The sequence below is a fragment of the Anopheles ziemanni genome, chromosome 3 (assembly GCF_943734765.1).
Source record: "Anopheles ziemanni chromosome 3, idAnoZiCoDA_A2_x.2, whole genome shotgun sequence".
NCBI lineage: Eukaryota > Metazoa > Arthropoda > Insecta > Diptera > Culicidae > Anopheles > Anopheles ziemanni.
Genome location: NC_080706.1, coordinates 28,467,429 through 28,489,205, shown reverse-complemented (window position 1 = coordinate 28,489,205; position 21,777 = coordinate 28,467,429). Strand labels below are relative to the sequence as shown.

Below are 21,777 nucleotides of genomic sequence, written 5' to 3'. Positions count from 1 at the left end.
TTAAGCAAGAAATCCTATGAGAAAAGCGTTAATGAATGCGGAAAGTTTTAGCTTTGGATATTAATTGTGCTACTCAAAAGTAGCACCTGTAGTCAACAAATACATTGTACAAACTTTTGTTGTATTGGATTATTCACTCTTCGCACATCAGTAATATATAAGTTTATTTTTATATAATAGTTTATATTTATATAATATAAGTTTAATTAACTTTGGTATTTTTTTTTACTGCTTGATTCTAATTTCATTACAAGTGGCAATTTAAAGTTCTTCTGATGCTTTTATAATCCAGTGTACCTATTAACCCGCTTGGAATGAATTACAGCCACGTGAAGCTATGGTAGAGGTAGAGCTATGGTGCTTATGGTTAGGACACAGCAAAACTCCTAAAGCATTCACGGTCTCCTACCGAAAAGAGACACCTCGGAGACAACGTCCTGTTAGTAACAAGAAGTTATCGTATGCAAAAGAGAGAGGGAAAGAGGTAGTATATTCAGAGTTGATGGAAAACTTTGAAAGCGAACTTTGTAAGAATGATCAAAACCCAGTTATCAAAATTAAAGAAGGGATGTGGGCAAGCGGAGCATAAATTGTAATAAGCTCAGATTTACTGGGATATAAACTCAGATACACTAGAAGAGAGTCTGCAAACACATCATCATCTAGCAAAACTTTCGTGACGACGTTTTATTGATGGTTTATGACTTGTTATTTGAGCACCAGTACTATCGAATGGTCATGACATTAATTTTCATCAATTTCTCGAGTTTCCAGGCACCAATGTTGTTGAGTCAAAAGTATGAAACAGTTATAGTGTACTGCAGGATCCGGTTATCCATTTCCAGTTCCATAAAACTCATCGTTATTGCCAAAGATATCAGCATCATGAGCTTTATCTGACGCACCCAAGAGGTCAATCCATGCGGTTCGAACTATGGTAGAAAGTTGGAGTGGAGGATGGTGTCTCCGGTCAAGAAATGAACAGTTGGTGTTCCGAAACCATTCTGGTTCGTTTCTTAGGACAGGCGTTTCCTCAATGTGCGAGTTGGGGTGGAGCTTTCGAGAAAAGTTTTGAATAAAATTGCTTTATAATCACTACCTTTACTGACACTCGACATCCGAGCATCGACATCAGAAAGGCTGGTTGCGGTTAAACACGATGGCACAGAGTGTAAGGAGGATTGTTTCGTAAAGGGAAAGTGGAGCTGTGGCTAGCAAATTATTATATCATTTGAGGTACGGTTTTCATTTTTCGATTTTGTTTTTTCCCCCGGCATAAACTCTTTCTTTTGAAGTTGACGACCAACCGTCTCCCGGATCCCCCAAAATGCTTTGATTTCAGCACCGGTTCCTGTACGGAAAGTGGTAAAAGAATATTCTTGCCGTTGCCACCCACAACCGGATGACACGCTATCGTGGCGTTGGGGAGGAACCGGTCCCCAGCTGACGAACCGAACCACATCAACGAAGACGACGACGTGCAAACGATGGCAGGAAGCAGAACTAATTAGACTTTTAATATTTTCGACAACCCGGAGAATAATTTGCATTTGATGGAAAACTCGAAAGCAAATATCCGCCTGCTGGGAGATTCTCGCTTCGACGATTACAGCGGTTGCCGGCCGGAAGGAACTTCAAGAACAGGGACAGAAAGGCTGTCGTTCACCCGAACATTGCCATTGGCTAGCATTGTTATAAAGGTCGAACCTAGAAAAGGCAACGACTGAGTTTAGTTTACCAGCAGCCCAGAATCTATCGGAAATGACAGCAAAATTGATAAACTTTGTCGATGGTTTTGAATTAAAAACTTTACCTTCTGTTCGACGTCCGTGCAGATCATCGGATGGAGTTTGTGTGCGTTCGTTCGAAAACAGCTCGTTTGGGTACGTGTGCTAGTAGTCGCGAAGCTTACAGGGTTACGCTGTCGTTGGTTCGGGCGAAGTATAAATTGATTTTCCTTATTTAAAAAGCGTTTACTGAGAACCAGACCTGAAGGTTCACAGGTGGGTGAAGCCAAAGGCATAATCACTTAAACCGACCTCATTATAATTCATTTTTAAAGGACTCTGGTATTGTAAATGTACTCTGACCATGAATCCTGTGTGTTTAGAGAACCGAAGAACACGATTCATAGAAAATGATTCAAATCATGTAAGTGACCGTATGTGTCCTAAGTTGGGTTATGGAGAATTTGAATATTAAGTCTTACCGACCGTTTTATACCCAATACAGAAAGGACACCTACCTAATGTCGATTTAGACTTTCAGGCACTAGATACAGGGAAGTTGTGAAAAGGATTGTGCAATCATTAGCACAATCGTATATTAATCGCGTTTCGATGAATGTTATTCTTACTGTTATGCCGTCTCACGATGCTGAATTATGCGAATAATTTCAATTCATTTGAGGAACGTTGAAACTTACCTGGAAGGAAAGAAGAAGAAAGGAATATCATTAGTTAATACTCAATATTTTTTGGATAAAGTTCATACCTCTATAGCCCAATAACAAATTAAACTTAATAAGAATAAAATGAATGAATGTATAAAAATCCACAAATACGTTTTAAATATAAGATGAAATATAAATCAAAATAAAATAGAATATCACTAAACTAAATCTCATTCCTTGATGATGCTGGATAAATATACAAATCTAACGTCAACCTACAAGCACAAAATGTCACAAATCGCATTTCGATGACGCGGCGAAAAGAAGATAAAAACCGCACAATGATTGAAAGTGATCGATCACGAAACTCACGACTTCGTCAAGAGTCATAAAAATAGCAACCGGCTTGTGCACATGATTATTATCTACATTTGTCGATCAGTCAGTGAACGATGTAGGAACGAACTTACGGATCAGAAACCTCTTGAGATCTCGCTTTCATCGTTAGTTTTGAAGAGCAAATGAGAAAAGTGTGTCGTTTAGCATAAAACATGCTGCAGCTTGCTGTTAGCAGGAGTTGGCGGTAGCGGAACTAGGTATTGGCAGGGGAAAGGATAAACGATTCATTTCTCCGCATCGAACATGTTTGCAATCGTTTTCTCTGTTGAACGATTCTGGTGGAACCGTTTCATTTCTGCACTCAAGTGCACATGCGGTGTCAAAGCCAGGTTGTCCTTCTAAATGGTCACGGATCGTTAGGGATGCAATTAGGTGGACTTGGGGACCATTTATCACCGCTTCGGAATGATGGCGTGAACCTTTTTGAAGTATCATTTCGAAACATACCCTTTCGAAATCCGACTCATTCTACACACCTAGCCGGGGAAGAGTGGAGACAGTTCATTGACAAACAGTTTTTGATGGTTCACTTCTGCCGTCAGAGTGTGCATCGTTCGCATAATCAAAAATACACAGCCCGCATTCTGCCCGACATGAAGTGCGACACATTTCGATCCGCTGATAAATGATGGCGCCAACAAAGGCTCACGGATAAGTGACGCTCTTTCTGACGATTCAACGGCGTTTCCTTTCGAAATACTAGAGAATCGAATCGGGCTTACCTTCAGAGACAAACTTCGACTGTGAAATGATTGCGCGACTTTGCAACACCTGGTCGAACAGAGTGAAGGACCGTACCTCGTATGTACACAAGTTCCTAAACTCAAGCTACACAACCACGAAGCGACGGTGGTCTCTATCAGATCTCCATCCGCCTCTCCGCTCAGCTCAAGAAGGTGAGATGCCACGCGGCTGTCCGAAGTAATTATAAAAACCATTTCTTGACAACTCCCGCCCACTCGAAGAGGTCGTTCCGGCCGTGACTGTGCTGATGTCGATAATTAAGCTACATATCCTCGGCTTCCCGAGAAGCGCTGCAACGGACATCGGCCGGTCGTTTGGTGTCTGCTCGATGCAGATGCGAATCGATTTTTGCCCTGTTCAACACCTACAATTGCCACAGCGAAAAACCAGCCACTCGATTTTGCTGGCAGCCACCAACTATCTGCTCCGTGTGTCGTGTTGACCGGTAATTAAATGCAATCTGCTCCGTGAGCCACCCTTCGGGTGGTTTGCAATCCGGTAAGCTCTTCGTGGTGGTCGGTACGGTTGGTGTAGTGTGCATTTAAATGATGCCGGTATAATCCCGGTTTACGAATTTGTGTGAAAATAGGTTCACTATCTGATTTCGTAGCTTTTGTTTGCGTTCTGTCTTAAGTGATTAAATTAATTACGCCAACAAGCAAGAGTCGGTTAAGTGCCAGCACCAAGTTTGATCGACAAAATGATTGCAACCATTTCGGTTCGATGAAATGGAGTAGGGTTGATCGCAATCGCATACATTTGAAATTTCAAATTAGTGTTCAAGAAAACTTAAATGAACAATTATTTTGGATAAAAGATAAACACTCAACGATCAAATCTTTTGTATGTTATTTATGTGAAGAATATCAGTTTTATAGTAAATATCGATGTAATAACAGTGGTATCATAAAAACCAGGCAGTGCCTTAAATAAAACCTTCATTTTGTTCGATTCGGATGTTCCTTCAGCACCTTTATCAGCCCCTAAACGATGTCGACACACTGACCAGACGTGTGATTCAACATATTTCTGGGTCAATGCTACTAACACAGTCATCAATCAGTCATAGATCATTAAGGCGGCTACGGCAAAACTTTTCAACCGATCAATCTCCTCTCAATATCATCGATTGGGACGCGTGGATACCAGAAAAGTAAAAAAAACTAATCAGTCGACATGTGTATGACAAAGAGAAGAATGGATAAGGAGCGGCTGAAAGAGAAGAAAACTGGCTTAAGGAAATCTCTCGACGTCATTAACCACCTCATCGCCCGTTTGGATTACAGTGGGCGGGAAAGTCGTAACGAGCATGAACCACGAACGAATCCAATCAAACTGATCGGGCCATGGAAAGGTATCCGAAAAAGTAGACGCAAAGTAAACAAAACCAGATCGCAAGAGACAATTTTCGCCAACCAACAAACAAATGAAGCAAAACCAAACAGAAGCGACAAAAACAACAAACGCACACGGTCTCCCGCGGCTGGCACGTACGGAATCCGTTTAATGGACAGTAAAAGAACGATAATGATGCTGATTATCATTTTCCGAGCAACCGGAACACGTCGTTCTCGGCAGTTCAATCAGGATTCCCCAACTCCAGCTCCGCCGCAGAAGAAAATATCTCCTCCAGAACTGCCACCGGTTTGGCGTTCACCAGCGTTGGGAGTTTTCGTGGAGAAGGTTGATCCATTTGTTTACCGGCATGACTTTCAGAACCAGCACCGAGCTCCGTTGCCGGGAGTTGGATGTATATTTCGAAGTTGTCGTTTTAGATTACTTTTCTCCCCGATGGGAGCCACTTCTTGCCCGTCCGGCTTGTGAGTGAAATCGTTCGAACAAATAGTCCGCGTCGCGTAATGACTCTTTGAATGGTAAAGTGGCTAAGGTAAGGCAACGAGGCCGGCGATCTTATGCCTCCGATATTATACCGTTTTTCTCCATACGACACCAGCGAGAGCAATGGAATGGAAAACGTAACATAAAACTACACAACTGACACCAAACGTGCTCCTGTATGGTCGAGTTTGGATTAACTTCGGCACTCGGCGGAGCCCCAATTGGTTATGGTTGGCGCAATGAGGGTTTGCCATTGACTCTGGCATTCCGGTGGGGACTAAAGCAGAAGGTTACACACCATCGGATGCCTGCAGTGGACTACACGTTTCTCTGTCATTGTCATGGCGTAGCATGAATTGCAAGCCTCTGATCTCACACCATCCTTCGATATGTCCGGATCCCACGTGAGATCTGGAAGCAGAATCGTTTACAAGACCTCAGAGGTAGGAAGGAAAATGGAGGGAAGTGATGGCTGCGTCGGTGGAAACCCTTTTCGAGACTAATCGAGCAGCAGTGGAAGCAGAAATACCATCACAAACGGTCGTGCCAGTTGATGGTTGGCGATGATAAATGGATTTTCTCCCTCTCTCAAACCACCTTCCGTGACGCATTCCTCCACCCACAAAAGCTACAGCTTTCATAGAGCTCCAATCGATTCTCCTCCGTACGATGCCTGATTCTAGCCACTGGCGATGAGATGGCTGCTTTTATTCGATCTCATTTAAATTGCCCACCATCGGTGGAGGCTTCAAGGGAGCCTAATAGGCCTACAATAACAACACGTCCGAGGTTCGCTGAAGCTCCGTTTGCCAGCTTTGCTGACCTCCTCCCTATACAGAATACACATTCAGATACTCCGGGAGCAATCCGGAGTCGGAAACGGCGTTAAAGCGCTGTGGCTGGAAGGGACAGTGGTTCGATATTAGTTTTACGATGCATCTAATTGCGGGATTGAAATTCCGGCATTTCCAGCCTCCGATCGCCGATTGTGTTACTGTGACGACAAATGGGACTGCTCTGCCGATCACTTCCACTACATGTTCGTTGCCGCGTAGCAGTTGTCTCGGAAATCACCTAAGCTCCTAAGCAGCTTTTAGCAGACAAGCTGTCGGAATCGGGCCGTGAATCATCGGTGCTGATGCTATTGGAAGGCTTTAAGAGCAGTGTTTAGAAGCAATAAAGCTTATTAGCTTAGAAGGAGTAGAGGTTTCATGCGTTTTGGCTTATGAACCTCGATTTTCGATTTGGAATGCCGAGTTCATGTAGTGTTAAGAATACATTATATTTTCATCAAATCGTTAACATGAGATGTATCAACAAATTTAGGAACCTAAAACTAAAATAAAATGTCTTTTGTAATGCTTCTTATCATACATCTTAACTCCAATGCTGAATGAAAAAAATACTTTTTTTCAATCAGTTACTAACAATCCTTTCCAACGAAGCATAACATTATCACTGTTTCCGCTTGGATAATTTTTACGAATCTTATAATTGTACAAGCTTTTCCTGTCAGGATTCTGTGCTTCGAGGGGATAATAATTGAAAGGTAGCATGATTTTTCCCAGTACGCATGGAGTTATCAAAAGCACACTTCCCGAATATCTGCCTATAATTTCGAATGATTTATTGGAGAGGCACTTCCAGTCAAGCACGTGACCAAATTTCAGATTGCTCCGTGACCATACTTGAGAACAGCGCAAAAGAACTTGAGTTGATTGGCTTAGATCGTTGATGGTTGTGAAACATACGTTTCAGGAATTTATTACAAAAATCCAGAACAAAATGTTTCACAGAATCGAACCAAGCAACCTGTAACCGAGTTCTCAGGCAGCTTCGAAAATCGATAACATCCCACTTGCTGCCCATCCTGCCACGATGGCCCACTTTTTCGTCGTAGCAGCAGTTTCAAGTGCCATTGAGTGGTGAAGCAGTTGCCTAAATCGCTCGGGGCACCATGAATGCTTGCTTCGAAACATTGTAAGAGAAAACGATGGGGGGAAAATCTGAACTTTTCGGAACTGATCCAGCGAACGGGACCAAGGTAAACGTATCGATCCTTTTGCGGAAATCTTTCCCACTCGAAAGATTTTTCCGCAGAGAGCGGTATTTTTTCCTAGCGGGAGGAAAGAAACGATTGTCATCGTGGTTGTGGATGCAATGGGTGGTTTTAAAGCTTGCCCGAAGTTGAAAACAATTTAGGGATTGTTTACCAGAGCGTGCGGGAAAGAGAGAAAAGTACAAAAAAGAGGAAATCGTGAACATTACAACGCAGGACGATAAAGTGCGCCCGGGGCATTGTGAGAGCTGGAGTGTTGTTGCTTCCATGATAAGGGATCCTAGGGGTAAATTGTTGTCCTTCTGGCTTACCACGACCAGCTCGGCAGCACGGAACGATGAAAGGAATGCAACCGTACCACGCTCCGGGGCAAAGGTAGATGGGCGGGTGAAAAGTTTTCCCTCAAGAATTGAGCCAAACTTTTCGTCCAGCTAGCTCTACGTTGGAGAACGGGCAGGGTCGAAACGTAGCTTTGTTTCCTTCTTGCCCCAACATAATGACGATGGAAGGTTGGCCAACGATTCGTTCCTCCCGCTGGGAAAACGAATGGGAGTTGGATGTTTAGACAAACTGTGGGCTATTTAGATCAGGATAGGGGCACAAAACAGGACTATCCTTGCATAGAACTCTCGACCCATCTGGGAGAATTCGAACAATGCCAACAGACCCAGCACAAAGTCAACAGAAAGACCCTGTTTCAGTAGCGACAGGGCAGTCTGCTGGATAAAAGATGTTTTAATAATGTCCCTGAACCATAGTTACCCAAAGAAACGGCCAGATGATAGTAAAGGTAGTGGTAGTTCGAAGCATTTCATACAAGAGGTAAAATTCTAGAACCCAGAATTCTCCAAATATTCCCGTTTCGGTTGGCATGCCATATACTCGAAGTTCCTTTGTTGTAATTATGCTGTAGATTACCAAAAATTAGAGAAGAATGTATCTATTAAGGAAAATAAAAATAAGCACTATACAACTGCACTCGGAACGAGAAAGGCAACGTAAACAACAACCAGTAAATACATCGAACAAACAACCTTACACAAGCAGCAGCAATATTCAAATATTTAAAAAAAAATGTATAATTAAAAAGGCAATCATTAGAAGATATGGTATTTTTTACAAACTTATGAAAAATTATTTAAAATTCTCTGACGTACAACTATAGACACTTTTGAAGAGAAAACCCGAAACACAACAAAATGGATAAACAAATGAAATTCGTGGGATTGCTGGTTTTTACTGTTAGAGATGACATAAATCTTTTTCGAGTACGCAAAACTCTACGGTTGAAACTAAAACAACATACACAATACAATTGCCATAATGGAAGGTGTCAAAATTGGGATCCGCATCAGCACTGGCTCGTTAAGGGAGGCAATAAATCTCCTTCATCGCTGCGGCAAACCTGCTACACGCAAAGCCGTAGCCGTCATTCGCAGAGCAGAGATGATGGAAAGATTTGTAAAACCTGCGCGAGTGGGCAAAACGGCCGAGGAGAAGAATCGCAGCGGTTCCGTAATTGTAAATCATTTTCGCCTCATCTACTCCCGATCCATCTGGAATCTCCATCTCTCTGGTTTGGATCTCGGGTTTCTCTAACCAGCCCTCTACCTGCCAGAAAATGTGCCAAAGTGCCAAAGTTTATTATTTACTTTGCATTTAACGAGACGCAAACGGTCGATCGCTGTCTCTGGCTGCCTTCTGTGAGACTATAGCTCGGTTCCTTCGCCCAAACGATGTGTGTCTCTGCCGACTTCTGACCGTCGAAACCGGTTGAAGATCATCACAAGAAGCCGGTGTGGAGGGCAGCCGGGGATTGGAGCTGACGGATGAACCACCCAACAACTCCGTCCGTCAATTATGGACATGCAGCTGGAGTGCGGCAGCGAACGTGCGACGGAAAGATGTATGGACGTGTTTTATGACTTCTCCTTTTTACATTCATTTCATTCAGCTGTTTTAATGTAGCCCATTCCTCATCGTGTCATTTGCCATTCGCAAGGTTTCATGCGGGATGGTTACTTTCGCACCGTGGCGTACTTTGTTTGACGCAGCGGTTCCTTCTCTTCTCTGGGTCAGAATCAGCGTATTTGGTGAGCCGACGAAGGGCCCTACTGGCGTATCGTACTGTCTCGTTAATGAAATTAATACTGCGCGAAATGGAAATGTATGTGGCGGAAAGTGCAGCAAATGGTCTGTGTCAGGTCCTCTACCAGGTCGGTCTGGTGTGGCACTGGCGCTAGCGCTTTCTACCGTTTGTTACCGTTGAAAAGGGATTGAAGGAGGACTCCCCAGGCTGCTTGGTACTGGTTTGATGTACGCCGATCAAGAGGCACAGATCAAACGATCCACACCTTTGATCACGGCAAACTATAATTGCATTTCACGGCAAGTTCGAAAAATGCAGAAATAATTACTGTGAGCTGCATCGACAACATTATGGAGAGAAACTATTTCTTTTAGATTACAGTTTGATTGAACGTTGCCCTTCGTTTGTTAAATCCCATGAACGAGAAGCTTCTACACTTATAGACCATGATTTGGCCATGATTGCACGGCCAGTGAAATTGGAAAATTCCCAGCGAGCAGTGAGCTGTGTGATCGCAACCCAAAACCGAGCAATGTCCGGAATTACAATCAACATAAATTGCCAAAGTTGCCTACGGAGCCTCCAGTGTTTCGCGGAAGGCAATTTTCGTCCAGCGTCCGCATCGATCCGAAGGTTGTAGGGGTTTTCTGGTTTCCTGGGAATGCTTTATAGCGTCCGTTCGGACAAGCGGCTCCTGGTCGTCGTGCTCCAGTAATCGCCGCGTTTGAAGGAAAAGAGTGATGGTAGCCGGGCAACCTGTATTGTTTCGCCACACTGCCGAAACCGGAGTTCTTCTATCGGTAATGCCTACAATGTCAAACTGAACATTTGGCCGAACGCTTGCTCCATTGCAAAACGAACGAGGACAAATTGGTATTGTCCTTCCGGGAGCCTGAAGGAACGAGTACCTTTTGGTTAATTTGTGCTGTAACGTCTAACTAGAAAATGCTTGTTCTTGCTATATTTTCCTTCTCTGTGCCTACGACCAGACAAGGTGTCTGCCAAAACGGGAAGCGTTCAATCGTAATGTTGTTCCTGTCCCCTGCACCGTCCGAACACGATTAAGATTCGTATGGATAGCCTTTGGGACGAAAACGACTTTATTCGGGACATGCTATCGCAAACTATCCGGTTCCAGATATATCCGTTCCACGTAATATGAAGATATTGCACACAATCGCCCTACATCGGTTGGGCGGTATCGAAAATGGTGCGGGCGTGATGGTTCGGAAATTTGTACTACCGGAAGCTCTCGTTACTAACAACGCAAGCTATTCATTGCCTTTCCAACCTACCCGAATTTGTTTCTGCTGAACGATTCACTCGTTCTGGCGTGCTGCTGAAGACCTCACTCCATTCTAAAAAATCTGTATTGATTTTAAAGTCACTGGTTCCATGATACCTTGAAGAAGTGAACTTCGGATTTGTAATACAGTATCTTAGTGTCCTACGTTAGTTTTCTTACAAAAGTCAATTTACAGGAGAAGAAGTAACTTCAACATGTTCTGTTTACCCAAGAAGGTTTTATTGTCAGTACCATTAGTACAAGAAAAAAGTATTAGAAGCTCGATTATTGACACCATCAGTTTGATTGCGAGAAGAAAGTGCAATAATACGTTTGCTTAAGCTGCGATATTTTCTGCCAAACATGCAGTTCACGATTGATCCATGACACCGCTGTGCAACCCGGGGGCCAAAACGGATGAAGAGAAGCATCCGCTGTAATGCACCGTCTGGAACAGTCAACAGATTGAACACGATGCCAAACTTCCCCCGCTAGTTGAAGTACCCCGTCTGGTACTGCGGCGCTTCGATGGCTTCACTGGGACTAAAAAGCGCACTCAACGCATCTCGTTTGACTTCAAACCCCGAAAGGGCACGTTCGAACGAACTTGCCTCCGATTTCTGCCAAAGTGTGAGAATAAAACGGAGGAAAATGTTAAAAAATAAAACGTTTCACAAAAAACCCGTGCCAAGCGCAGTCAGTCAGTCAGTCCGTCAGTTATTGACGTCTTGCAAGGGGCACCGGGTGGAGAGCAAACCGAGCAAGTAATGTGAAACGGGTGAAAGAAAAGTGGCCCACTAAGCACTTTTGCCATTCTCACGTCATAAACTTGCTCCCTGCGAACTTTGCGAACGGAACGGCGATGGTGTGACAGAAGAAGCGTGACGATGGGGCGGATCTGCTGTGAAAAAGCACCGTGGCGGAATCTGCACGCAACACTTTTCATGTTGACCCGCCGGCTAAGATGTGACAGCCGTGACGACGTTCGCTGCCAGCGCCGGAACCCTCTCGGTTTCGGTTGATGAAAGCGAGCATTCCGGTTTTGGGAGGGCTGATGATGGAAGAAGTAATCATAGCCCGAACCCTGTTGGCCACCCATTGAGGGTTTTTGCAGAGCACCTCCAACCAGTGACCAGTGAGCGGCTTCCGTTTCTGCTGGAAGGTGAGGTTTTTGTAGGTCATTGTTTGCAACGAACACAACGTGGTCGTTTGTCATCGTGTGCAAAATCGTTAATCGAGCCGTGCTCATTTTTTCTCTTCCCAATCCTTAATAGCCGTGTAATCATCGCCAGAAAACGCAGAATACCGGAAGAACCACAGCCAACGTGAAGGACCATGACGAAACGCGACCAGAAGCTGATGACATGGGTTTTCACGGACGTCACCAAACAAAGTCTCGACGATGGGTCGAGTTCGGTAGATCGTAACAGAATGCTGTCTCACGGCCAATTTAGGGTGGTCTTAGTTTGCAGTATCCCCTTCCTTTTCAGACTAATTGAGGTTACCACATGTAAGCTTCCACAGACTCTCGCAAACGTACATTTACGTGCGGAGACGTCGCACATTCATTTGTCTCTCGAAAGCCTTGAATGATAGTTATTCTTTTTCTTGGGGAAATTTTTCGAAAGTCAGCTCGGTTTGTGCGGCAGGCTCTAATACAAGTATTCACCCAACTAGTACGTCCGTTTCCAAAATAAAGTACTTTAAAATGATTGTTTGACATTTAATGGAACGATAACGTTTGCTTAATGTCAAAAAGAAATTGAAATTTGATATAATTTATTGTTTGCTACAGTTCCGCAATTCTGTGAATTTTAAAGCCTAGGTTAAGTGACGTTTTACCAGGTTTCAATTTTCCTTTTTAAGCATTAATACAAATAAATTCAGTGAGTTTCACAAGTAGTATTCATTTCTAAAATAAATTTTGAATGATGCTAAAAACAACTTGGTACAACGTATCCGGCTGAAACGGCTTCCAGGAGGAATTCGATCAGACCCCGGACGTCCAAAATAGTGCAACGTTAGTGAATGCACGTTGTCATCGAAATGTACGCGCCAGCTGCTGCCCTTAAAGAACGACGTCGAGCGGACTGGGAATACGGTGAAGAAAAACTTTTCAAATTCTCAGCTTGTTGCCACACTGTAGTGGATCTTCAGAAACTTCACCATAGAGATGGCACAAGGGGGGTGCGTTGAGGGGTATTGGTTGTAGTTTTATTTTGCGCAACTACTCTGTGGGAACGCTGCAGAACTTCATCCAAATTGAAGATACCGCACACCGTGGATAGGAGAGGGTTCTCTGGTAGGGTTCTTGAGAGGAAAGTTTGCGGAATCCACTTCCGCCATGTCCCAACTGGTCCTTCCGTGTAGAGGTAATCCCAACCGACCGTGGATGGGAAGCTCGAGCCAAAGTCGGCAAACAAGTTGGTGTAATTTAATATAAATTTATGAATGTCAAAGTGGATTTGTCCGAAGCGGAGGGTTCGTTTCGCGATGTTTTTCCTCCACTCTTCGTTTGCTACATGGCAACAACGCAGGTCGTGCTGGGATCGAATTAAGGATCTCCGTTTGGCTGGAGCTGCACAAATGCCACACGGAACGGTTGTGCATCAACTGATTGCTGAGAAATTGAGTTCGGAATTGCGGTTGGCTGCATTCGGTAACGCCATTGCCGGGTGAAGCGTTTCCACGGAATAAGTCAATGTGTTGTTCGTGCTGCTTCCGTTTGGGAGAAGCTTTAATTTTGTAGTGCTTTTTCTAACACACGACGCCAGTAAAATACCTTCTCAATGACGTAGAATATACGATGGAAGTAAGCGGATTTACTCAACAGTTTCTCGTATGGGAAGGATTTACCTGTCCATACATCTGTTCTTGGCTTCAGAATGTATTGAAACTCGCTTAGCTGTGAAATTCATACAATTTTCCGCTTTATAAAACTCTTTTTAAAAGTAATGAAAAGTTTGCGTTAATGCCAAAACAAACCAAAATAGTTTACCTTTGCTTGGTTGTGTGCGAATGAATTGGAATGGTGCAGCGTTGGCATCAACTGTCGCACTAAAATATTTGTGCCTCAAAGCCTCTACACAAAAAATGAAAGCTTTCACCAGGCATACCTATATTTTCCACTAAGAGGCGAGAAAATTCTTGACAAAATGCAACACCGTCACCCTGGGGGGAAAAAAAAGATAAGCGCACAAAATGTCTAAAATCTTCACCGTGCCATCCGGAAGCTACCAAAAGTTTCCCAGTCGTGGTTTAAAATGAGCGAAATAACGGAATCTCACCAAAGAGAATTCCGAAAAACGGAGGAAAAGCAAAAGGCAATAATGAGATTGCAGATTCTCTGCAGTTTTCCGCCCGACGCAGGAGTTGTTGCATCCGCCTCGCAACGTGAAATTCCCATCGCTACGGTGTCAAACGGGCTCATGCTGAGGTGAAGGTGAAACGCTAGCAATAAGGAATAGTGCAACGACAAATCTTTTTAACCCGTATTAGAGGCTGTCGGATGATTTTCCTGAGGGGATCCTAAGGTCGAATGGTTGAAGAAAAGGATTTCCGGACGATATTTTCCATCCCGTTGCTTGAGAGATTCCAGTTTCATTGCTGACGCAGCAGGTTTTCTAGCTTCGTTTGGTATCTCCGGAGCAAGTTAGAATCCGCTTGTGAAACACTTAGGAATGGATGTGTTGTTGGTGGAATGTTCGGACACATGTGTTGGCACCAAATCAGAAATCCTATTAATTCCCCCAAGTGTGACCCTCAGACGCGCTAGTAGGAAAGAAAATCTGCACGATGCCATCCGAAGAATTTCGAGCGAACCTTCATATCTTACTGCAGCAACAGACACGTCCAATTCGCAGCTCTGGTCAAGACAGTCACGAAACGGAATTTCCGCTCAAGGAATCCGAGAATCTGGACTCCAATACGGCTAGTTTCTAGACCACCACCAACATGTGACTGATCTTTTTCAGCTGCCAAAATATGGAAATAGTAGTAGGATAACCTTTCTGCAGTGTTTTTCACATTGTACTGCGCGTAGGCGACGAGGACTTGCCACAACAATGGGTTTACAGGATTCTTTAAAAAAAAGGATAGATACATTGTCCTTTGTTTCCGATGAGTTGGGACCACTCGTTACGTAGCGGCCCTTCCACTCACGATTTTGTTCATTGCCATTTATCACATCCAATTTTCGGAACTGCTTCTTTTTGAGGACATTGAAAGAAATGGTTCGCCCTGAGTAGGCATTTTATTTATGGCTAAAATATTCGACCTCTCACCGCAGCCCCATAAACGTGGAACAGAATGGCTGAAACATAGAAAAGCTCTGCCGAACAACAAAGAAAATCTGGTTTTTCTTGTTCCATTTCTAGACACAGAACATCTACGGCTAAGGACAACCATTATATTCCTTGCTTTACTTCTTTTCTTGTGGCTTTTACCATGTGTCACACAAGTTTATCGGTGAAGTTAGCGTTGTTTAGTGGTTGATAAAGTGCGAAAGCTGTCTTCAGGAGTTGGATCGTCCGCAAATCAGGCCACTAAGGAACACGCACAACTTGTAGAGCGGAAATATTGTGTTTCGTGATGGGGTGCGTGAAGTTATGATTGAAAATCCACACTCACATAAACAAGGCCTCCGTAACTTTGAACTCCCCGTAAAGTTTGACTGTGTATCTCTGTCTTTCTCGTCTGATTGTACCAACAGTGGCCAGGGCATGGAAGGATATTGAGTAGCATTTCTTCGCATGATGATATGGTCGATACTGTTGTGAAAGTTTGATTTCACTTTCATTGGCTTGTGAGAACGAGGAAAAGCGATATCGTAAAAAGCGATAAGGTCCTATCATCCTTTCAGCACCGAGTGGTGTGGAAAGGATACGAGTGAAACGAATGCTACACAGCCAAAACAGACCAAATATTTACGACCTGCCTAATGGACTTATGGAATGCGTGCCGTAGCGTTCTTCGTCGTGTTGACCTTTTCTTCGTTTCTCCATTCTCGGCAGGGCACCTTATCTACGGCTAGGAAAGTTTGCTTTTTGTTGGAGTGTTTGGTTTCACTTTCTCTTGTGTGCGTGGCTCGTTTTATGGCTTCGAGTGTCGGTTGTTTTTGGGATTTTATGTTCCAGCTTTATTGCTTTATCTAATGGAATGATGGAAAGCATTTTAGGCAGAACGCATTGCTAGGAGGTGGCAATGATAGCTTCTAGAACGCTGTCGATTTTGTGAAGACTGATGGCAAGAGCGAATTGTTTGATTTCCGATGAGTCATGTTTGTCACGCATCATCGGTTCACTGTGGACCACCGGGCGTCTCCATTAAGGGTGTTAATTAGTGGGCCATCAATGATGGCTGCCGTGGCAAAAGAGCCATAAAACAGGGATTTTTCCACTACATTTCACAATACATTTCCCATCAAAGAAATAAATTAGAGATATAAAAATGCGATTTGAAATCAAACACGATAAGTAAGCAGCCACAAAATAACTTTGATTGCACTTGGTCATAATATTTTTCTTATAGCTATAAATAAATGCACAACAATTTGTACAAAAAAGGAAAAGAATAATTTTTGTAATAAAAACAAATACTATACCAAAAAATTACTAGGCAGTATATACAATATGCACCACTTGAAAGAAAAAAATGAAACCATTTGAATAAAAACGTATTTGTATGTATTGTGGAATAATTGATAGGGAATACCTTATTGGATTAAAACCTCCTCAGTTCTATATTTCAGAATCCGTTTTCAATTTTCGTATCGGAACAGCAACAGATACCAACCATGAAATGCTCAATACGGCGTGCCGTTGGTGGTTCACGCTTGCTGCTCATTCTTGTCCCCTTCTTCGTGTTTTCAGACATGTGAGTTTTCTTCGACCTTTCCCTAGACTGGATATAAAATATCTAACAAGTCACCTTCGCAACACCTTCTCCAAGGTAGACTTGGAGTGGGATTCAACACTTGTGTAGCTTCCTTTATGGTCAAACTATTGCAACACGGAACCCTCAGTGTAAAAAACAAGCAGGAAAAGCATATATTTTCCTTCCTCGTTGACTTCTGGCGTATGTCGTGTGCCGTAAAGAACCTGCATATTCAGCTACTCGTTATTCTTTGAAAACGAAATGAAAGTTTCGCTGCTACGAGGGTTGCCACTCCGATGATTTATGATTGCGAAAAGATAATAAAAAAAACGTACACCACTCTTTGACGTTTTACACCGTACGATATGTTTGCTTTCAATTGCTTTCAATTATGTTAAACTGCTAACGAGCAGTTCTCCTTTCGATGAAGAAGGTGGGAAAAAACCGACGAAAGCATCATGTCGTTAGTGAGCTCTACACATGTAGCTAGAATTTTGTCAGCACAAGACATTCTTATCACGAAGGGGAGATATTTCAGGTTAATTTTAACTAAGTACATTGAAAGAAATAACATATGCGCCATACGTTTAAACAAAACTGTTCGTTGTTATACTCACGTAGTTGTACTACATTACTAAGTTATAACATTGCTGTTTCCATGATGGTTTACCATGAATTCACCTTTACCGTTCATTCAAATAATTTGTTATGCTTCCAAACAAAACTTTCCAACACACGCCCAACCTCAATGCTGTACAACATTGATTCCGAAAAAAAAGAAAGTAAAAAGGCCCATCAGTGTTCTATGCTCTTCACAGCTGTGTTCCGTACGGTCAAGTTTCAGCACTAATCGCCCAATTTACTCTCTAATCCATTTGTAATTCAACAAATCAACACACACCCCCGGACTGGGAAAACTTTGAGTAGCCTTAAAGGTTGCCAAAGGAATTAATTTACTCCTCGAACACCCTCACTTCCCAACCTTTGAAAACATCGCCAGCGGGGAATCAGGGAATCACAGCGGAGCATTTTGCGAATTGCTTTGTTTATCCTGCAATTACGTGAGTACCGCTGCATGAAAATGATTATCTGATCGATCTTCCCATTCCCCTAACATGCAAACAGTAGTATGCGGGCGTGAAGCAGCATGCAGTAGTTGATTCGGTTAGTTCTGAAATTGAGTTTCTCTCATACAGAGAACTTGTAACAGACGGGGCTTATAAACAAATGCACTGACCACAATATGTTCGAACGATAAACTTAGAAACCGCTCTATGGTCATGAATTTCAACATATCAAATTGAGGAATAGAAATGAAAATTGAATTTCGTTGTGTACTAGAAAAATCAATAGTAACGATCAACTAATAACATACATTTATTATAGGAAAATTAGGTATCTATATTACGAAAATCTAAAAAATCCAACTAAATAATTATCAATCCTTTTCAAACAAACCGGTTGTGGTCGTCACGCACCAAAAACTCACACAAACTATCTTCCCAATATGAAACGCATTCAAGTAAAGGCTCGAAATTACCCTTTAACGCTAATGCCCCCGCGTAATGGATTGAGTGGCGCCCAATAGTACATTTCATCATTATTTAAATGGCTCTCGAGTCTAGATGGGGAGCTGTTCTGCTGCAAGTACTAAACAACCGGTAGGCTCGCGTTGGACTGGTTGGCATTACACTTGATGTAGCTTCCAGACCGGCACCATTAGCCGGCGAAACTCGCTGTCATGAATAAACAATAATCCCGAAAAACAATCCCACTAACGACGGTACCGACAACACATATCTCATCGGCGTAATTCGCCAACACTAAAACACCCCCGGCTCAAACTCAACCCGGTTCGCTTTATCTGCGGTAGTGTTCCGGTTCGCTTACACGACTAAACATGTCATACATGTTCCCGTCTGTACTTCGATGGTGAAAACATGCCGCGACGAGGGCGAAGAAGACGGAGCACACCTTCCGCAAAACCCCATCAACGGGACAATCTTTCCATTTCGTTGATTTCTGCTTGACTCATGACCTGCCAATGTCTAACCCAACCCCGCACTCGATTTCAGATGGTAGGCAATGGATACGGGCGTCTTCGGGCGTGTGTGCTGCTTGTTTTTCCTGATTATAAATTTCCACTTCCATGCCACCGATCTAATTAATCTCGAAATAATTGACAACATGATAGAACGCAAATTTATGTTCCACATCCGGCGGCGCAGCGGAAAATTGTCTGCGTGGTGAAAGTTAATCGTAGCGTTTGCCACACGTTAGCACGGTGGATTGTAGTTTCGGGTAAGGCCTTGTGCTTTGTTGGTGGTTTCGCTAATGTTACCGTTGTTTGGTAGGATTTATGCCAAGTATACATGCTGTCGCAATTGAACCAAGCATCGGGGATGGGGGTGGTTAGAAACCAAACCGCAAATGTGACACCTCATGTTTAATCGTCCAATCATGAGTAAAACGGTAATACTTTAGGCACTGAAAGGTAAATACAACTGATAAAAGGGAACGACATTGAGTAAGTTTTTAAAGTTGAACAAAACCCTTCAAATTTGTTCAACTAGATTCATTTAAATGTGTAAGAAATACACGTCAATAGATTTACAAGAAATACAGCAAACAGAATCTTTCAAAGCATGCCTAGAAAGGTAATACTCAATTTATCTCAAATGCTACTACAGAAAGCTAGCAAAACCCAGCAACACTAATCTCCTCATAATGTAGCGAAAGTAGATCTCGCCTAGACAGAGAGTGATGTTTGAGAGAAAATCAATTTTTCATCAGTTAGAAAAATCAATCAAGCAATCACCATTATTGCCGCTGGAGCGATTTTTCGCAATGGGCCGGCAGGGAACCGAGTCAGACTTCCCCAACCGATCAACCCCCTAATCGAGGGATGCAAGTCGAACCGATAACTCCGTGCGATAATAATCGATTCTGTCCACACACGCGCGCCCGCCAACAACCATTATTCCATCTGCTCACGGACCGCTGTCAGCGCGAATGTCGGCCCGGAAACTTACCGCCACGTTCGAGCCGAGGAAGCGTTTGGCGCCAGGGCGCTACAGGCAAATACATATTTAATGAACTTTGTAATGGTTTGATATAATATGTAGCAACTCCGGTGGAAAGCGGTAACCCAACGAGGGGACGAGGTTGTTTCCTTGAGCGGATGGATGTACTATGTCGGTACAACCGCCATTACTTCTGCATCGTCCAACGTACACCAGACCGTTGTTTGCCCGTTGGCGAACGTTGGTCGCGCGATCGGGTAAATAGTGCGCCATATGAGCGCGACAAGAGGTCGTCGACGAGTGCAACACGTTCTGACTGGCTGCGTGGGTGTCTCACGATTGGCAGGGCACACACTCTAAATTTCAGTCCTCACCGTCTGGCCGATTTATCTATAACGTATGAGCCTAGATTGCCGTTCACCCTATCGCACCGTTCAGCAGATACGGCTCGTATGAAGGCCACGGTCACCTTTGAAACCTTCTCGTTTGCAAGTGAGATTTGAACTACGTTCTTGGTGCTGAAACACATTCTTTTAATGAATAAATAAAAACATTATAAATTAATCTACTGGAAATTGCAGCCCTTTAGTTTTAACTTTTATCAGACAGAGTCAGCAGTAATGAATATTCCCATTCTATTAAATTCAGCCTATTTAACATCAATAAGTCAATAACCAAGTCCAAACCAATATTACCTCTTGTTAATTTCCTTTGTTCGGAAAGAGTCTTGGAAGTGCCAATAATTTCCTTCGAAGCCAGAATAAAGGTGCGGTTTGCGCTGCAGACCGGTTGACATTCAAACTGTCTGCACGGCGCCATCGTAGCATTTGCTTGTGGCTATTTTGCACCCAAGAAAGCGTCTGTCATATCCCACAGCAGTATTCGAGTAGCTCTATGCTATCCCAGCCAATGTGGATCGTAATTGTGAAGTTTAACGAAACACTTTGTTAGTTTCTTCGTGCATCTTACTGAATCCGTGTTCCGGATCGATTCTATTCCTCGTCTTGGCTTTATTAGCGAGTTGGTAATAAATTGCTTATGTTATTGCAACCGATTCTGCATACATTTTTAAAGGGGCCGAGTCGAAACAATGGCAGAAAACGACATGGATAATACGTTCGACCGAAGGGTGAGTACTTTCGAAGGATAAGGAAACGGAAGCCCAAGTGTCGTATGGTGGCGTTTGGTACCTTGGTGACACTGACGATGACAGGATGACAGCACGATAATTAAGCGTTGAATAAATGATGACGTGACGCGAAAAGAAAGTTCCCGTAGGTAGAACGTAACCCATGGGAAGATATCCTTCGCATATCTTGGATGGAATGATGCCCTTGGGAAAAAAATGTAATGTAAAGGAAACGACTGTAAATATGCTCGAACGAAGAGCACTATCATAAAATTCCAACTACTATGTTGTATGTAAACTATGTTTTCCCGAGAAAGTATTGGGCGTTACATAAATTGCTATTTTTACTAAAATTTTGTTGAGTGAATTTTGGTTTATTCATTGCAGAATTGCAGAACAACTTCCAAAATGCATTACGTCCAAATGCTTGCGTAGAATCTGTTCCAAAATGTACAAAATCCACTTGAATTTGGCATTTGTGAACAACAACCACCAGCAAACTCATGAAAAATACGTGAAATAAGCACTGTTTCCAGTGCACTTGGGCACTTCGTTTCATCCACGGTGCTGCAATGGTTCGCTTGTAATTGAACAAGTGCGTTGAAGTGCGGGAACGAGCCAACAAACAAGAGTTTGTTGTGGTACGTTTGCTGAAAAAGTATAAAATAGGGTATACATAAAAGTAGCCTTAATGGTACTTGGCCACTCGTGATTTCAGTCAACGATATAATTGGAATCATAACGCATAACCACAAAGGGTTCGTTTTTCAAAACGGTTACGTTATGGAACGTACTACTGTATTTCCCTCAATTGTCAAAGTAGTCTAAAAAGTAAACTAATAAGGAATAAAAAGGAATTATTTAAGAATCAATAAAAAATGTGACAAATCGGCTTACGACTTACATATAACTTGTACATCAATATTATTAGTTCCGCAAACAAC

General features: G+C 43.0%; 1 protein-coding gene across 1 annotated transcript in view; it reads right to left on the bottom strand.

Annotated features, from left to right (window-relative positions):
- The window catches only part of LOC131284475 (protein slit), a 103,210-nt gene extending 82,977 nt beyond the window's left edge, over positions 1-20,233 (bottom strand). The window contains 1 exon segment of the mRNA XM_058313335.1: positions 20,079-20,233. Coding sequence (XP_058169318.1) covers positions 20,079-20,233 — 155 coding nt within the window.
- Between the last annotated feature and the right edge of the window lie 1,544 nt (positions 20,234-21,777).